The sequence below is a fragment of the Sorex araneus genome, chromosome 1 (assembly GCF_027595985.1).
Source record: "Sorex araneus isolate mSorAra2 chromosome 1, mSorAra2.pri, whole genome shotgun sequence".
In the NCBI taxonomy this organism is placed as follows: domain Eukaryota; kingdom Metazoa; phylum Chordata; class Mammalia; order Eulipotyphla; family Soricidae; genus Sorex; species Sorex araneus.
Window position 1 is genome coordinate 93235212 of NC_073302.1, and position 15034 is coordinate 93250245.

At 35.2% G+C, this 15034-nt stretch overlaps 1 protein-coding gene across 1 annotated transcript in view; it reads right to left on the reverse strand.

The window, feature by feature from the left end:
- Positions 1-15034, reverse strand: part of TMC1 (transmembrane channel like 1) — a 163112-nt gene that overhangs the window by 5730 nt on the left and 142348 nt on the right. The window contains exons 15-17 of the mRNA XM_055122337.1: positions 12821-12888; positions 7397-7636; positions 3066-3191 (exon numbers count right to left, since the gene is read on the reverse strand). Coding sequence (XP_054978312.1) covers positions 3066-3191; positions 7397-7636; positions 12821-12888 — 434 coding nt within the window. The remainder of the gene's footprint in view (positions 1-3065; positions 3192-7396; positions 7637-12820; positions 12889-15034) is intronic.

Genomic DNA, 15034 nt, shown 5'->3' on the forward strand with positions numbered 1-15034 from the left:
TTTAAATCGAACTTATTTCATTGATTAAAGACTGTGACATAGAGGACAGAATAGCCTACAGAATAAGATACTGATTAGGGGAACCCAGGAAGTTGGGATCCAAGGCTTTTAATCCAGGAACTAGAGCACTATTCACTGCATATCACGTCTAAATTTCTGCTGCTTCTTGTAAAGGCATTATTATTTCTTTAAGTGATCATTAAAAATAGCATGTTAAATTGATGTTAATAATAATTATTTTACTCTTAATAGTTACAGTTAATTAACATGAATTTTATTCCATGTGGTGTATTTTTCTTATTTCCTTTCCCCCAAGGAAAATATTTTACAAAACAATGGTCTTGGCTTTTAAATGACATTTACATTTCTAGAAAGAACAATTTCTGGCCAAACTACACAAAAATAGCTTGTTCATCTTCACTTAAAGCAAAAGAAACAAGAAGATGCAGTTAAAATCGTAATTAGCATTTCTCTTCATTGCAAATCATTGAATAGTGAACACATATTCTCTGCTTACCAATGTGCCATATTATATTAGGAGCCATCTGGTGCTAGCAACACAATTATTGATATGGTGTAGTTGGGTTTGTTTATCTCTTGTATGAGTGATGGGGAGTTTAAATGAAGTTATATGAAAGCATCTGGTACAATCTCTCGCACAAAGTATGTGTTCAATAAACGTGTGAATGTGTGTGTGTCTGTGTGTGAATGTGCCCCACATTATAAGGATTTTCTTAGAACCACTGTTGCATTGGGGAGAAAAATCAAAGATTTTTATAAGCCATTTATAATTCTGGACTTTTCTATTTATTCAATACATTTTTTCTGCCCCATGATGTACATGATATGAGTCATTATAAATCATTTCCTAAAGAAACGAGCTGCCTGCAGAGAACTAAACTGAATTCTACTCTTACCCCCAAACCATCCAAGCTGTTTTAATATGATCCATTGGGGAAATTAAATGTTTGCAACATGTACCACTTTCTAATTAAAGTCATAAAAAGCAAATCCAGTTGTACAGACACCAATAAAGTAGAAGATGAGATCTCAGAATCTTAAGATTAAATCAACAATAAACTTAAAATTTTTGCTTTAAATCAGAATCTCAAAACGATAATCAATCTTAAAGGACATCTCTTTGACCTTGACATGTTCTCCTGGATTTTTTTTCTAGACAGTCTATATAGGTTCTTGAACAACTTGAAACTTCAGTCAGTTTCAATATGGCTTATTAATTAAGAATACTTTTTACATTTTAACTGTCTACTTGATATAACTTCTTCAGTTTTCACTATTGACTCACGCAGTCTAAAATTTTACTAAATATTTTTAAAGGAAAAGTGTGACAACTCTGGATGTAGACCATTCTTAACAAGTGACTCGATTTCCACTAATCTTGAGTTCAGTGTATGCAGTGTGGTAAATGAGGGAAGGGGATGATAAAAGTCTGGAAATAACTGATGGGTACTTTTACTCTATTTAATAAACTAATAACATAATATCAAAATTATTATGAAGTTGTGTCTGTTGATTGAGATTTCATTTATACACTACTATAGGACCTTGATTCTAAGAGGTCACAAGACCTACAGGGTTCTCTCTGAAGTCTCTGAGTCAGAAAAATATAGATGACTCCAAGAGCCATCTGGTAGAACACACCACATCAAGCATGTCATGTTCTGACACGTGCAGCAAAGATTTTATAATCACTTTCATAACACGACACCACATTACAAATTCTGAAGTCACCTGTTTGATTGTTACCTTAGCTGTTTTGGCCTATTAGCTCCCACTCAAGGAATACCCAGCAGTGGAATGGGGCAGGCAGCATTGTGAATGTTGAAGTCCTACTCTCACCATTTCTCTATGTGGTGATCACTGAGGGAAAATCATTTCAACCATTAAGTAGTTTTTCAAACTCGATAAAAATGAGCAAAGTGACACCTGCCCTCTGTGGTATAGTGGGTGACCGTGACCTTAGCAATGATCATTCTTCCAGAGCTCAGCTCATTTATTTTAAATGTTGGGAGTTCTCCCCCTAACGTTGCCTATTTTTTTTATTTTACTGTTTAAAAAATTTTCAACCTTTTACACTTTCTAAAATACTACTAAAGGTGATTTACAGGCTTTCTGTGTAGGAGGGGCATGGAGATTAGAAAAAGGGGCTAAAGCATTTTTAGTAGTTGTTTCCTAGAAAGTGTGTAGTTGGGGTGTGTGCTTGTGTGTGTGTTTTTGTGTGTGTTTAGAATGTTAATGAATTTCTGATGGCCAAGAGCAGTCTAATGAACTATGAAAATAAAAGCCCTCCCAAATTTTGCTATAGCTGACTGATCTTTCCAAGACCCTTTTAATTATTGTGATGTTGTTATCACAGACACAAGGTTGTGATACAACAACACAAGGTTGTTGATGACCTTATTGGATAAGCCCTGGGTGATTTTTAAAGAACTTTTAAGTCCTTAACCCTAAAATAAAATCTATAGAAACCCCAAGGGGAATATCGACTTAGATGCTCATCATTTCTGTGTGTTCACAGCCATCTGTTCTATGAAATAAGAGTTGGGGGGTTGGGAAGTAGCGGGGAGCTCAGTGTGCTGATTAGATTCAGCAGTTAGCATTTATGTTTCCCTTGCTTTAGCTGTTTACTGATAATTATTTTCGTTACTTGGAGAACAAATCTTATAATCCTAGGCAAACAAAGACAGATGCAGATGGTTATGAATTACATCCAATAGGATCAGAACATGGTTTGTGATTTTAGCCTCTCATCACCATGTAATCAGCACTGAATTTGGATAGGTTACAGCTTAGTCCTTGGAGAGACTGTGAGAGTAGAAAATCCAAAATTTAAAAGTAGAAAGAAAGAGAGAAAGAAAGAAAGAAGGAAGGAAGGAAGGAAGGAAGGAAGGAAGGAAGGAAGGAAGGAAGGAAGGAAGGAAGGAAGGAAGGAAGGAAGGAAGGAAGGAAGGAAGGAAGGAAGAAATTTATGAAAGGGAATAAAAGAAAAGAGGTGCAGTAAAAGCATTAGTAAGTCTCTTTCTAAGAGGCAGCTATGCACATACACCATAACCAAAATGACAGCAATGACCAGTCCGGGGTTAGAAAGCTGTCTCAAGATTTTTGCCATCCAGCTTGGGAAATCATGTTCCAGTGTTTCTCCAATCACTTCAAACATCCTATTTTTGCCACTGGAATACAAAAGAGAAAAGTTTATTTAAAGCATATAGGAAAACCATGGTTACAAGCAAAAAAGTTGAAAAATTTTCTCAAACACTGTCTAGGTGTCCTTTCAGCATAGGAATCTTTTGTTTAGCTGTAATTCTTTATAGCCAAACCTTCTACTGTCTCTATATATGCATATATGTATATACACGTATATATATATATAACATGAGAAATGTTCTTCCTATATACACATGTGGTCAAAAAATTAAAAAATCAGTCACAACCATAGATATCTAAAGGCAGTCATTCGAAGATTATTTAATCCAATTTAAATATTTAAATATTCTTTGTCTATCCTTTAGCCAGCTAACCTTTGTAGGAGAATTCTCTTGGGGCTAAATAAACACTACACTTGGCTTTTTAATTATTCTTGGAAATGTGAATAATTGTTTAACAGAATCAAATCCACAAACAAACTTACATCTTTTTACGCAGAGCTTCTGTTTATACCAGACTATCTTTCCACCAGACTGAAACTATACCCAACTTACCCTTTATGTTCTTTAGTGATTAGTGCACAGTAAGTCATTAGCATTCACTCATTCACACAAATCTGGCTCATTAGATTCTACTGTGCATTGAGGTTTGTTTTTAACAGCCATACCTTGTACTTGAGGGGGCTGTGTGGTGCCTGGGATAGAACACTGAGCCATTTGAACTATTTTCTGCCATTCCTATGCTGTGTTCTAGCTTCACAGTAATAAAAACACCCTCAGGCTCTAGAAATCACCTATACTATTAAGAACAATTGATCTCAGCATCACTGAGTATGACACTAGGTCTCCAAATACCATATTGTGTAGCTCTTGTGAGAGGGCAATAAAGGAACTAAAATGGCTGGAGAGAGAGTGCAAAACCTGTCTTGCACACAAACAATCCCAGTTTAATCACCAGCGCTGAACATGGTCCCCTGAGCTGCATATAGAGTGATGTCTGAGCACAGAGCCAGAAATAAGCCCAGAACACCTCCAGGTGTAGATCCCACACAACAAAAACAACGACAACAAAAGGAAAAGAAAGAAAACTAGACACACAGAGAATGATAGAAATGAGTAATGGAATAGCAGTGTCACATTATAGATAATGTTTTTGTCACGGTTTTGTAACATCATCATGTGTGATCTCAGCTATATAAAAATTAGAATAAAATAAAACCAGAATATAAAATGCTGAGGGCTTTTATTTCAGGTCTTTGAAATTATGAGTAATATTAATTTTCATAAATTCCAAATTTTATAGGGTAAACCCATAATACCTTTGCAATTTAATGAAAATACATAAAAATACAACTGCCAAAGGTTAGCAAGGAGACTAGTGAGAATCTAAAGTATCTGTAAATTCACAGTTACTATTAAGAGACCAGATGAAAAATATCAGGTATCAGGAAATGGGGAAGAACATATATTCTTTTGCTCCAGGATGAAAGAAGTTACAGAAAAATAGTTTATCTAAATTTGAATTGATACTAAGATATAAATATGTAATTTTTTAGCTTAAGCTTGCCAATTAGAAAATGTTTCATCAAAATTGTCTAATGACTTAATACAGAATAATTTAATTTTTGTATGAAATCATTTTCATTCAACGGTACCAAGAGATGACAAATCCTTGGCCTGTATAATAAACTGAGTTTGCTAAACAGGAGTAAAGGGCCCATGGAGAAGCAAGCAAGGGGTTAAATAAGGACCATGGGGGGGGGGGGTTGGGGTACTTTGGGGGTGATCAACTCTGGTAATTGCATATACATTAAAACCATAAATGTTAACACAGATATAAACATGTTCTGTAATCCATTATTGTTATGCATAGATAAAATAAAATCTTAGAGAGTTGGTGTAATGTAACGTAAGAGGAGTTAGGACTAAGAAAGCTAAAGCTAGTCAGTCATTATACATATATAATTGAAAAATGAAAAATGCTATTATATTAATATACCTTTGTAACCACACCTCAGTTTTTTGATATTGTGAAGTTTTCCATTAGACAGTTAAATTCTTTGAATATCTTTTACTAAGAAGGACTGGCTTTCCATTAAAAGGTTGAAATATAATTTAAATTTATCAACATAGTTATGTGGATGATTTGCAATGAATAATGTTTTCGAATGGTTATCTGGCGAACTGTGCACCGTGAGATTTTTTAAGGGTTTATTAAAACCAGTACCTCTTTCAAGCATGCAATTTCATAGTTAGTCTCCAGATGTCACTGTATGCATTATTTATTTCACCCACTTGCTTGGGGGCTGGGGTTGAGGTGGGGCTAAATGAATGAGCAGGATCATCAGCTTGCTGATTATGATGAGCTCTAGCTGTTCTTGCCCTGTATGCTGATTTAACATGTTCTTTCTTTCTCTTCTGGTAGAGGAAAAGAAAAACCCTCAGACTACTGTTAGCATAGAAATGCCTCATTATACTTCTCTGTGGGAAACTCTAAACATTTGGCTCTGACAACACCAATGGGGAATTCTATGTGGCTATTGTCACTGTTGCTCATTGATTTGCTTGAGTGGGCACCAGTAACGTCTCCATTGTGAGACTTGTTGTTACTGTTTTTTGGCATATCGAATATGCCATGGGTATTTTTCTAGGCTCTGCCATACGGGCTAGATACTCTCGGGAGCTTGCTGGGCTCTCCTAGGGGGGCAGAGGAATCGAACCAGGGTCAGCTGTGTGCAAGGCAAATGCCCTACGTGCTGTGCTATCTCTCCAGCCCATATGTCTATTATTGTTTGATTTTAGTTTGGTTCTGGAGTCACACTAAGCACTATTTAGGGGAAACTAGGCACTACTTAGGGACAACCCCTGGTAGTGCTCAGGGGATAAGATGGTGCTGTCCATCCAAGCAGGGTATTCTACATGCAAAGGATTCACTCGGCCCACTGAGTTCTGTCTTTAGTCCTATGTTGCTATTATTGCCTCATGCTTGTCATTCACAAGGCATTTCACATTTGTGTTTCCTTCAAAGTGAAGGTTAAGTAACTCAAAAGCATGTTGACCTGTAATCCAATATGCAGATAATCTCAGGGGAAAATTTGTGGGAGATTCATTTTTTAAGGCTCGTTAGCAAATGAAATGTCAATACTCCAGATCCTAGAAAATTTAATTTCTTGATAGTTTCATAGAGGTAACTATCATAAGGATCAAAGTTTCAATTTGTATCATAACGTCTTCTTGACTAATATTGACATAATGATTTGTCTTCTTTGGAGAAAAAACAGAAACCATGAGGGACGTCTTTCACAAGTGCTAGCACATAGAATTTGGGATTATAAATTGTGTGTTCTTTATATTCAACCTAACCTAATGATTATCTCATTCGCTAATAGTAAAAGTAGCACTGTAGCACTGTCATCCCTTTGTTTATCGATTTTGCTCGAGCGGGCACTAGTAACGTCTCCATTGTGAGACTTGTTACTGCTTTTGGCATATTGAATACGCCACGGGTAGCTTGCTAGTCTCTGCCGTGCAGGCAGGATACTCTTGGTAACTTGCTGGGCTCTCTGAGAGGGAAGGAGAAATTGAACCCAGGTCCGCCGCGTGCAAGGCAAACGCCGTATTTGCTATGCTATCTCTCCAGTCCAATAGTAAAAGCAGTTAACATATTTTATTTCTTATTTTCATTTTCAATTTGGTGAGCTATATGAAAAGTAGGGCTAGAGCAATAGCACAGGGAGTAAGGCAAGCTACTGAGAGTATCTTGCTCCCATGGCAGAGCCTGGTAAGCTACCTGTGGCGTATTTGATATGCCAAAAACAGTAACAAGTCACACAATGGAGACATTACTGTTGCCTTCTCGAGTAAATTGATGAGCAACAGGATGACAGTGATAGTGACAGGAAAAGTAACAATTAATTTCTGATGTCTGGATATCAATGACAGTTTTAATTCCAAAAAACTTTTCTGCCAAACTGACATTATCAAAGCAGCTTATTGTTATATACTTATAATGGAAATAGTTCAAATTTTATCAATATTTTGCCTAGATTGACTATGGAACATTTATTTTTCCTTTTCATGAATCCCAAATAAGGAAATAGATGGAATTTCCCCAAGAATCTCTGTGTCTCATAATGAATCTGAATATCCTAAGTAATTCATACATATGTACTAAAATACCATAGTTTGGGAGAAAAAACAGCATGCCCAACTGGAATTTCAAATGTACGAACCTGAAGGGACCACAATCAAATGATGGAGGGAGGGAAACAATCATGTACAACACGGGCATGGTGGACAGAAAGAGAATGAGCAAGAGCATGCCCAAGTAGAAATTGTTCGATCTGGAAGCTTTGAAGACTCTGGCCTCAGGGACATTGCAACACATAACAGCCCAGCATTGGAAATACATGGATGTGTGGAGTCGAAGGATGTTGATTCCTGGGAGGCTGGGAGCAAAGAAGGAGCCCATCCTAAAACAAAAAACAGACATCTGTTCAGTGTAAGCCTTCTCCCCTTAGCAGAGTCACACAACACCTGTTTCTTTTACAATAGTTCCTTTGCCAAAAGTGAAAAATAGGTTGCTATCAGATCCAAATTTTTGGTTTTGTTTTTGGGCCACACCCAGTGATGCTCAGGGGTTACTCTTGGATATGGAATCAGAAATTACTGCTGGCAGTACTCAGGGGACCACATGGGATGCTGGGGTTTGAACCCAGGTCAGCGGTGGGCAAAGCAAGAACACTACCAGCTGTATTATAACTCTGGCCTCCAATCCAAAATATTTTATTTTTGCTTTTGGTTTTTGGGGGCAATAACAGTGGTGTTCAGAACTTATTTTGTCTTTGTGCTCAGTGTTTAGTCTTGTTAGCATTCAGGAGATTATATGTGGTACTGGGGATTAAATTGGAGTCCAATGAGGATAAGACAAATGCCTTAACCCTTTCACTATCACACCAGCTCTTCATGCAAACTATTTTTATAAATATGGTTGACCAGTCCATTTCCATCTACAATACATATTTTACCATAACCCCATGATTGTATGGATTGCATACATAATTCTTCCATGAAAATATGCTATCCACTAAACTCATCTTTTATCATTAGTAAATTTCAAGTATAATAATGTATTATATTTACTTCTACTTTCAAAATAAACTTCAGTTCCCTTACTGTTCTTAACATTGATTAATCCATATTGATTTTTAAAAGTAATTTGACCATTAAAACTACAAATTTTATTAAATGTGCTCTGTATCTTTATTTTTGTCCTTGCTAATAATTTTTGTTTAATGAAAAAGAAAATAAGTTTAAGTTTTTCTTTATCATTATTTTCTCTTTGTGACTGCTAAAAGTATTTTGGAATCGATAAGAATAATGTATTTGTGTATAATATACTATGTTTTATTGATAATCTCTAGCAAGTTTCATGTTTTTAAGATAAAAATTTAATGTGTTCATTTGGTGTAGGTTATATACTTATATACATTTCCATGACAACTTTAACTTGTCATGGAAATCCACAGCATTGTGCATCTGACTTTTGAAGAGCATTTTAAAAACCTGTTGCATACTAGAACCACTTAGGTGAGATTTCTTTTGCTTCTCTAAGCTGGTTGTCTGAACAAAGAAAATTAATTTCAATTTTCTTTGATGAGAAAGTTCATTATGTTCTCATTACCAAGGTTAATTGAAAGTTATTAGACCTGACCAAAAAGGGGTTAGTTGTAAACTTATGTTGGAGGTATAAACAAAGCCTTATCTCTTAAACATCCCAATTTAATAATTTAGTCATCAATTATAGTTACAAATAACAATTTATAATTTTTTGATATCTAGAGTAATTGCTTTAAGCATTCCAAATGTAAATGTGGTTTATGAGTGTGGAGGGTAGTGAGTTGCATGAACATATTGATTTCTACTATAATTGAGCTTATACAACCCCATTTCTTTTTTTTTTTCTTTTTGGATCACACCTGGCTCTGCACAGGGGTTACTCCTGGCTCTGCACTCAGGAATTACTCCTGGCATACAACCCCATTTCTATGAAATATACCAACTTATCAAAAGATCTGCCTTTGTGGCAGGATTCTGCAAATGTACATCTAAACGTTTTAACATACAGATTGATTCAGAGGCTTCGGAGGATGTTAAATTCTGAAAAATATTGATATGAACTTTGAGTGATAGTGATTGTACCCGTGAATTCATCAATTGTCACAAATGCAGTTTCCACTCAACTTTGCTATGAATTTAACAATTCTCTGAGATGTAAAGCTTATATTTTAGTAAACAACATAAAAGGCTAAGCTTTGCAATAAGACCGTACATCTCGCTTATAATATAGAAAAAGAAATTCTCAAAACCCAAAAATATGAGAAAATAAAAGTCACAGCTAAAGGGTTGGAAATACAGAGCAGCAGATAATATCTCCAAATGCCAGTACTAGCAAAATAATAGGGTTTGGGATTCTGCTACTCAGTATTGGTCACATGTGCTTTTTCAACCAGCAAAACAGAAATAAAAATGAGGTGCCTCACTGCAGGTTGGAAACTTGAAGGACTCAGATTTTTTGGTTCTCTCCTGCAACTTGGACAAATGGTGTTCCAAGTAGATCCTATGATGTCAATTTGAACACTATTGAAGGTAGCCTTGAAGAGCAGTGTTCCCTACAAACCTACATCAAACATATAGAGCAAATAAAAGTCTTTCTTTTCTATAAACCATTAATATTTAGGGGATTTGCTTCATTGCTGTGCAATCTAGTTCATCTTAAGACACAATCTGCATAATTCAAGACTTTTATCTGCATAAAGACATATTTGCAATAAAATAGGATTATTGCTTGTCTGGATGCATGTAACTTATATGTTATATGCACACACTTATATGTAGTCTATGTGTGGGTAGATAAATAAATTTCAAGATAGATTATCACCTTGGCATTTTGAACAAAAGATTCAAAAACACATTCTAGAACAAAAACAAATCCTGGTACACTTATATATGAACCTTAATTCTCATCCTTTCTTTTCTTGTGACTCACTAATTAGCTCCATTCACTAAATTCCTCACCCAGACAATCCACTCATGTCAGTTAAAGATGACTGTAAGGCATTAGCCAAATAAAACACTTTTCTTCCAAGATGATCAAAGGAAATGAAAACCTCTCTCTCCCACTCCTTTCTATGCCAGTGACATGGCCCACATCAGGTGAATTATTCACAAAGGATCAATTGAGAAATGAGGAATCAAGCAGTGAAAAGACTGACAGGAGTGTCCACAATGAGACAATCTTGGGAAATGTTTTAACCTGTCACCTTTATTGTATGCTCTCTGACACACCAGCCTGCTGTTATGGAGTATAGATATAATGTGCTTTAAAAGTATTACTATAAAAGTATAACTATACTTTAAAATGCATAATTACAAAGGTCTATACTTTCTATTTTTTCTATTCATGAAAGTACGTAAATAAGGGTTTATTGATCATCAATTTATAATTAAAAGGATTTTACCAATAAATATATGACTCTAAGAGTATCAGCAAAAATAATTTTCACTGGGCATAGAGAAATCATACAGTGGGTGAGGCACTTGCCTTGCAAGCAAGTGACCTGGATTTGATCCCTGGCACCACATAATTCCCTGAGCAATTTCAGGAGGGATCCCTGAGCTCACAGAGCAAGGAAAAATCTCTGAGCACAACCAAATGTGACCCCACCCTACCCCCTCCATAAAAGGACAAAGAAGTAGACACATGATATCTGTATGGGGTTTTTTTTTGTTCATTTTTAAATTTTTTATTAGAGAATCACTGTGATGTACAATTACAAGTTTATGAACTTTATGGTAATCAAGTAACACTCACAGAGCCTTAGGTTTATGGCACGTTGACTAAGAGTCAGGGAGTTTATGGCTGATAGGAAGTACTGGTTTCTCATTTTTCCACTAACAGCTATTTTCCATCATAGCAGCACAAGTCCCTTCAGAAAATGAAAAATTCAGACCAGTGAAATTGATCAATTTTGTTGGTCATCACTCATTAGGCTGCCTTGACTTTCTTCCTACCTTAGAGAATAAAGGACAGATTTGTTCCTTAATGAGCTATAACATGAAAAACTTACAAAGCAAGGGGGTAGTGGGACCAGAGAAATAGTACAGTAGGAAATGCTCTTGCCTTGCAAGTAGCTGATGTGGGTTGTATCCCTGGCAATTCATATAGTCTGCTGAGCCCACCAGAAGTGATCACTGAGCACAGAGCCAGTGTAGCCCAAAAACAAAAAAAAATTAAAAAACTAAAACAGAAAGCAAAGAGGCAGAAATATTATTTTAAAACATACCTGTTTTTAAAGCATGGAAAGGATGGATCTTTGTTTTTTTTCTAGCCCATTTCATGCTACTGAAGTGGAAATTTTATAAGACTCTGCTTAGAAGATGGGACCCTTGGTGATGACCTTTGTATTACTGAAACAAGATAACTTGGGCATTTTTAATAAGGGTCCAATCTTATAAACGTTTGATAATCCAGGCCAACTATGACAGAATGATTTAAGTAGTATGTGAAGCTTGTGGGAAAACCTATTATAATTACTAGTATGTGTGCTGGTGTAAGAATGAGTATGGAGTCACCACAATATTATATTAGACATGTCAGTAGAATAAAAATATTCAGTTTAACTACTTGTGGGTTTGGTAGTCCTAGTAAAGAGTGACAGATTGATGAGACACATGGTACCTTGATAAATTGCATGTTGTGATTGAATTTTTAAACTAAAAAATGTTCTCTGATATATCAGTTCCTCTTAACCTGTCAGGGTTTGCAGTGAAAATACTTTCACTTTATAAAAATAAATGACAATCTCTTTTACTCACCAAAAGAAATAATTTTTATGTGTAAATGATCCCATGAAAAAAATTATAAAATAATGATCATGTTTTAAACTTGACTTTCCTAAAACATGTTTTATTTTAATAAAGAATGGGGTTTTTAAAAAATATTTTAGTCCTCCCTTTTTTGTGATGTTGGGGATCAAACATAAGATCTCATGGATGCAAAGCTGCTGTTTTTTAAAACAGTTATAAGCTGTATTGTAAGGGCTGGAGCAGTAGCACAGTGCCTTGCATATGACTGATCTGGGTTCGATCCTCATTTTTGTGGTTTTCTCTAATATGATTCCCCAAGTCTCACAAAGAATGACTCCTGAACACAGTGGCAGGAGTAATCCCTGAGCATTGCCAGATATGGTTTCAAAATCAAACCAATAAAAAATTTCATTTTAAATATATTCAATTGTGAGAACTATAAACAACTTTCTTAGAAAGGTCTTAGATTATTCTATGCAAATTGTCTAGCAATAATTAATATTTTACTTTATCACATAGTGTTATATAACAAAATTAAAAGTGTTAAATAATATACCAAATAGAATATATGCTCCTACTATTTAATGTGCTCTGCAAAATAGGCAGATACCTCCATGACTGAGAGTTATAACATAAAAAAGCGAATACTTAGAGTCATCAACGTTATAAAGGTAAATGCTGGGCTAGATATAGGTTATTGTTTTCTCAAATACCAAAGTGGCATTTTTAAACTGTAATAATTCTGTAGACTTGACTGTAAGGGATAAAATGTCCAATCGTGGGCCTACCAGATCATGCCTTGGTTGAAGATCAGAGCCAGAACATTGCCACTGATGTCAAATTCTGTGTATGAAGGCTAAAGGAGACACAGATATTCATTGGGTCAGTATATCAAATGGTAAACATTGAAAAGCAAATGTCTTTTATTTCTACATCAGTATATAACAAGCTCCTCAACCACTTGTAGAACAACTGCAGAATCAATATAATGATTAGCAATAAAAATAATAAGAGTATACTCATTTAACATAGTAAACCACTTTTAAATTCAGTTATTCTTTGTTGTAAAAGTATGGAGAGAGGCACTTTCATTTACCACTGAGGAAAGCAACAATGCAAGCATCTTTTTTTTTTTCAGAGAAAAAAATAATGCTTTATTCACTACTGCATATATTTAGTGCATATTTAACATTATTTCCTCTGACTTTACTGAGTTATTAGACATGAATGAATACATGGATATCTGTAGGATAACATTGGGTTTGTTCTTTCAGTCTTGCCACAGGGAACTTAGGTTTCTCAGGTAACACCCATCACAGTGCTCCCAAGTCACTCCCAGTCCTTTGTTTATCTGTAAACTCTTCTCTGTGCTCTCTCCCCCAATCAGTTAAACCTTTTAACAATGGAAGCATCTTTAGAGTAATAATTTGAAAATACATATTAAAACAAACATTAACAATCCCACCGTCTTTGATCTTCTATAATTCTTTTAACAATGTATTTATAAAGGGCTGATTAATTTTGACAAGCAGAGATAAAGCCATGTAAATGTATGACATTAAAATGAAAGTAGTACCTTTATACTAGAACTTATATTGCAGTGAATTATAATTACTGTGTAAAGAATATTTATACACACAAGAGAAAACTACAGAAAATTGCACATTTTTGAAAAAATAAATGTAAAATTAGGCATTCATGATTGTGATCAGTTTTACCTGAAACTATAAAAGAGAACAGACTTAAAAGTAATCAGGGGGCTGGAGTGATAGCACAGCGGGTAGGGCGTTTGCCTTGCACATGGCCAACCTGGGTTTGAATCCTACCATCCCATATGGTCCCCTGAGCGCCGCCAGGGGTAATTCCTGCCTGCATGATCCAGGAGTGACCCCTGTGCATCGTCGGGTGTGACTCAAAAAGCAAAAAAAAAAAAAAAAAAAAAACCCAGTAATCAGAAAAATGAATCATTGTTCAATGTGGGTGACAGATTATAGATTTAATTTTTATCTTTAAATTTTTCATATTTTAAAGTATCTTTAAGCAAAATGTGAATTACCTACATAATTAAAAATAAGTGAGAAAGAAGTGCCACAAAAGTTTAAGAAATTATTACATTCAAAATGCAGTGTTTTGCTCCTGGATAATATCATCCTGCTAGGGCGGCAGGCCAGGCTGCTCTTTGTAAATTCAGCCACCAATAAGAAAAACATTTGTCCCTGGGTGTCCTCTCTAAAGACTCCTTGGTGACACAGCAATCTGGTAGGAAAACTGCTACTGATGGGAATAAAACTAATTATAAAAGAAAATACTATCTCTGGTTTCACTTGAAATGAAGACTAATCAGTCAGTAGCATAAGAAAAAAGAGTATAGCAAAAAAAAATTAAACATATATGTATACATATACATATATATATATATATTAGAGAGAGAGACAGAGAGAGAGAGAATGAGGACATGAAGGATACCAAGAAAATGACAGGACTCTGGCATTGCTCTAGGCTCTGACATGGTATGCTTTTAGATTCTATATATGATCATCTTACCAATTCCTTTCTCAACATGGGGGGGGGAGAGAGAGAGAGAGAGAAGAGAAAGTAGAAAGAGAAATTATGTTATTTGAAAATTTTTCCTCTTTAGTCATTATTTGCATATAGAAAAGTCATGGATTTCTGTACATTGATTTTGTAGCCAGCCAGTTTAATGAGCAAGTCTATTAATTATTAAGACACTCTATTAGGAGTGTTTTTTTTCTTTTCTTTTGGTGAATTCTTTAGAGTATCCTAAATATAGGAATCCAAAACATCATGGATTTTTATTTTCCCATCCGGATGTCCTTAATATTTCTTTCTTGCCTAACTGTTATGGCTAAAACTTACAGTACTATATTGAATAGTAGTGGTAAAATTTGGTAACCTTGTCCTGCACCTAATCTTAAGAGAAAGGTTTTCAATTTTTCTCTGTTGAGTAAGATGCTAACTGTGGGTTCATGGTAAATATTTTT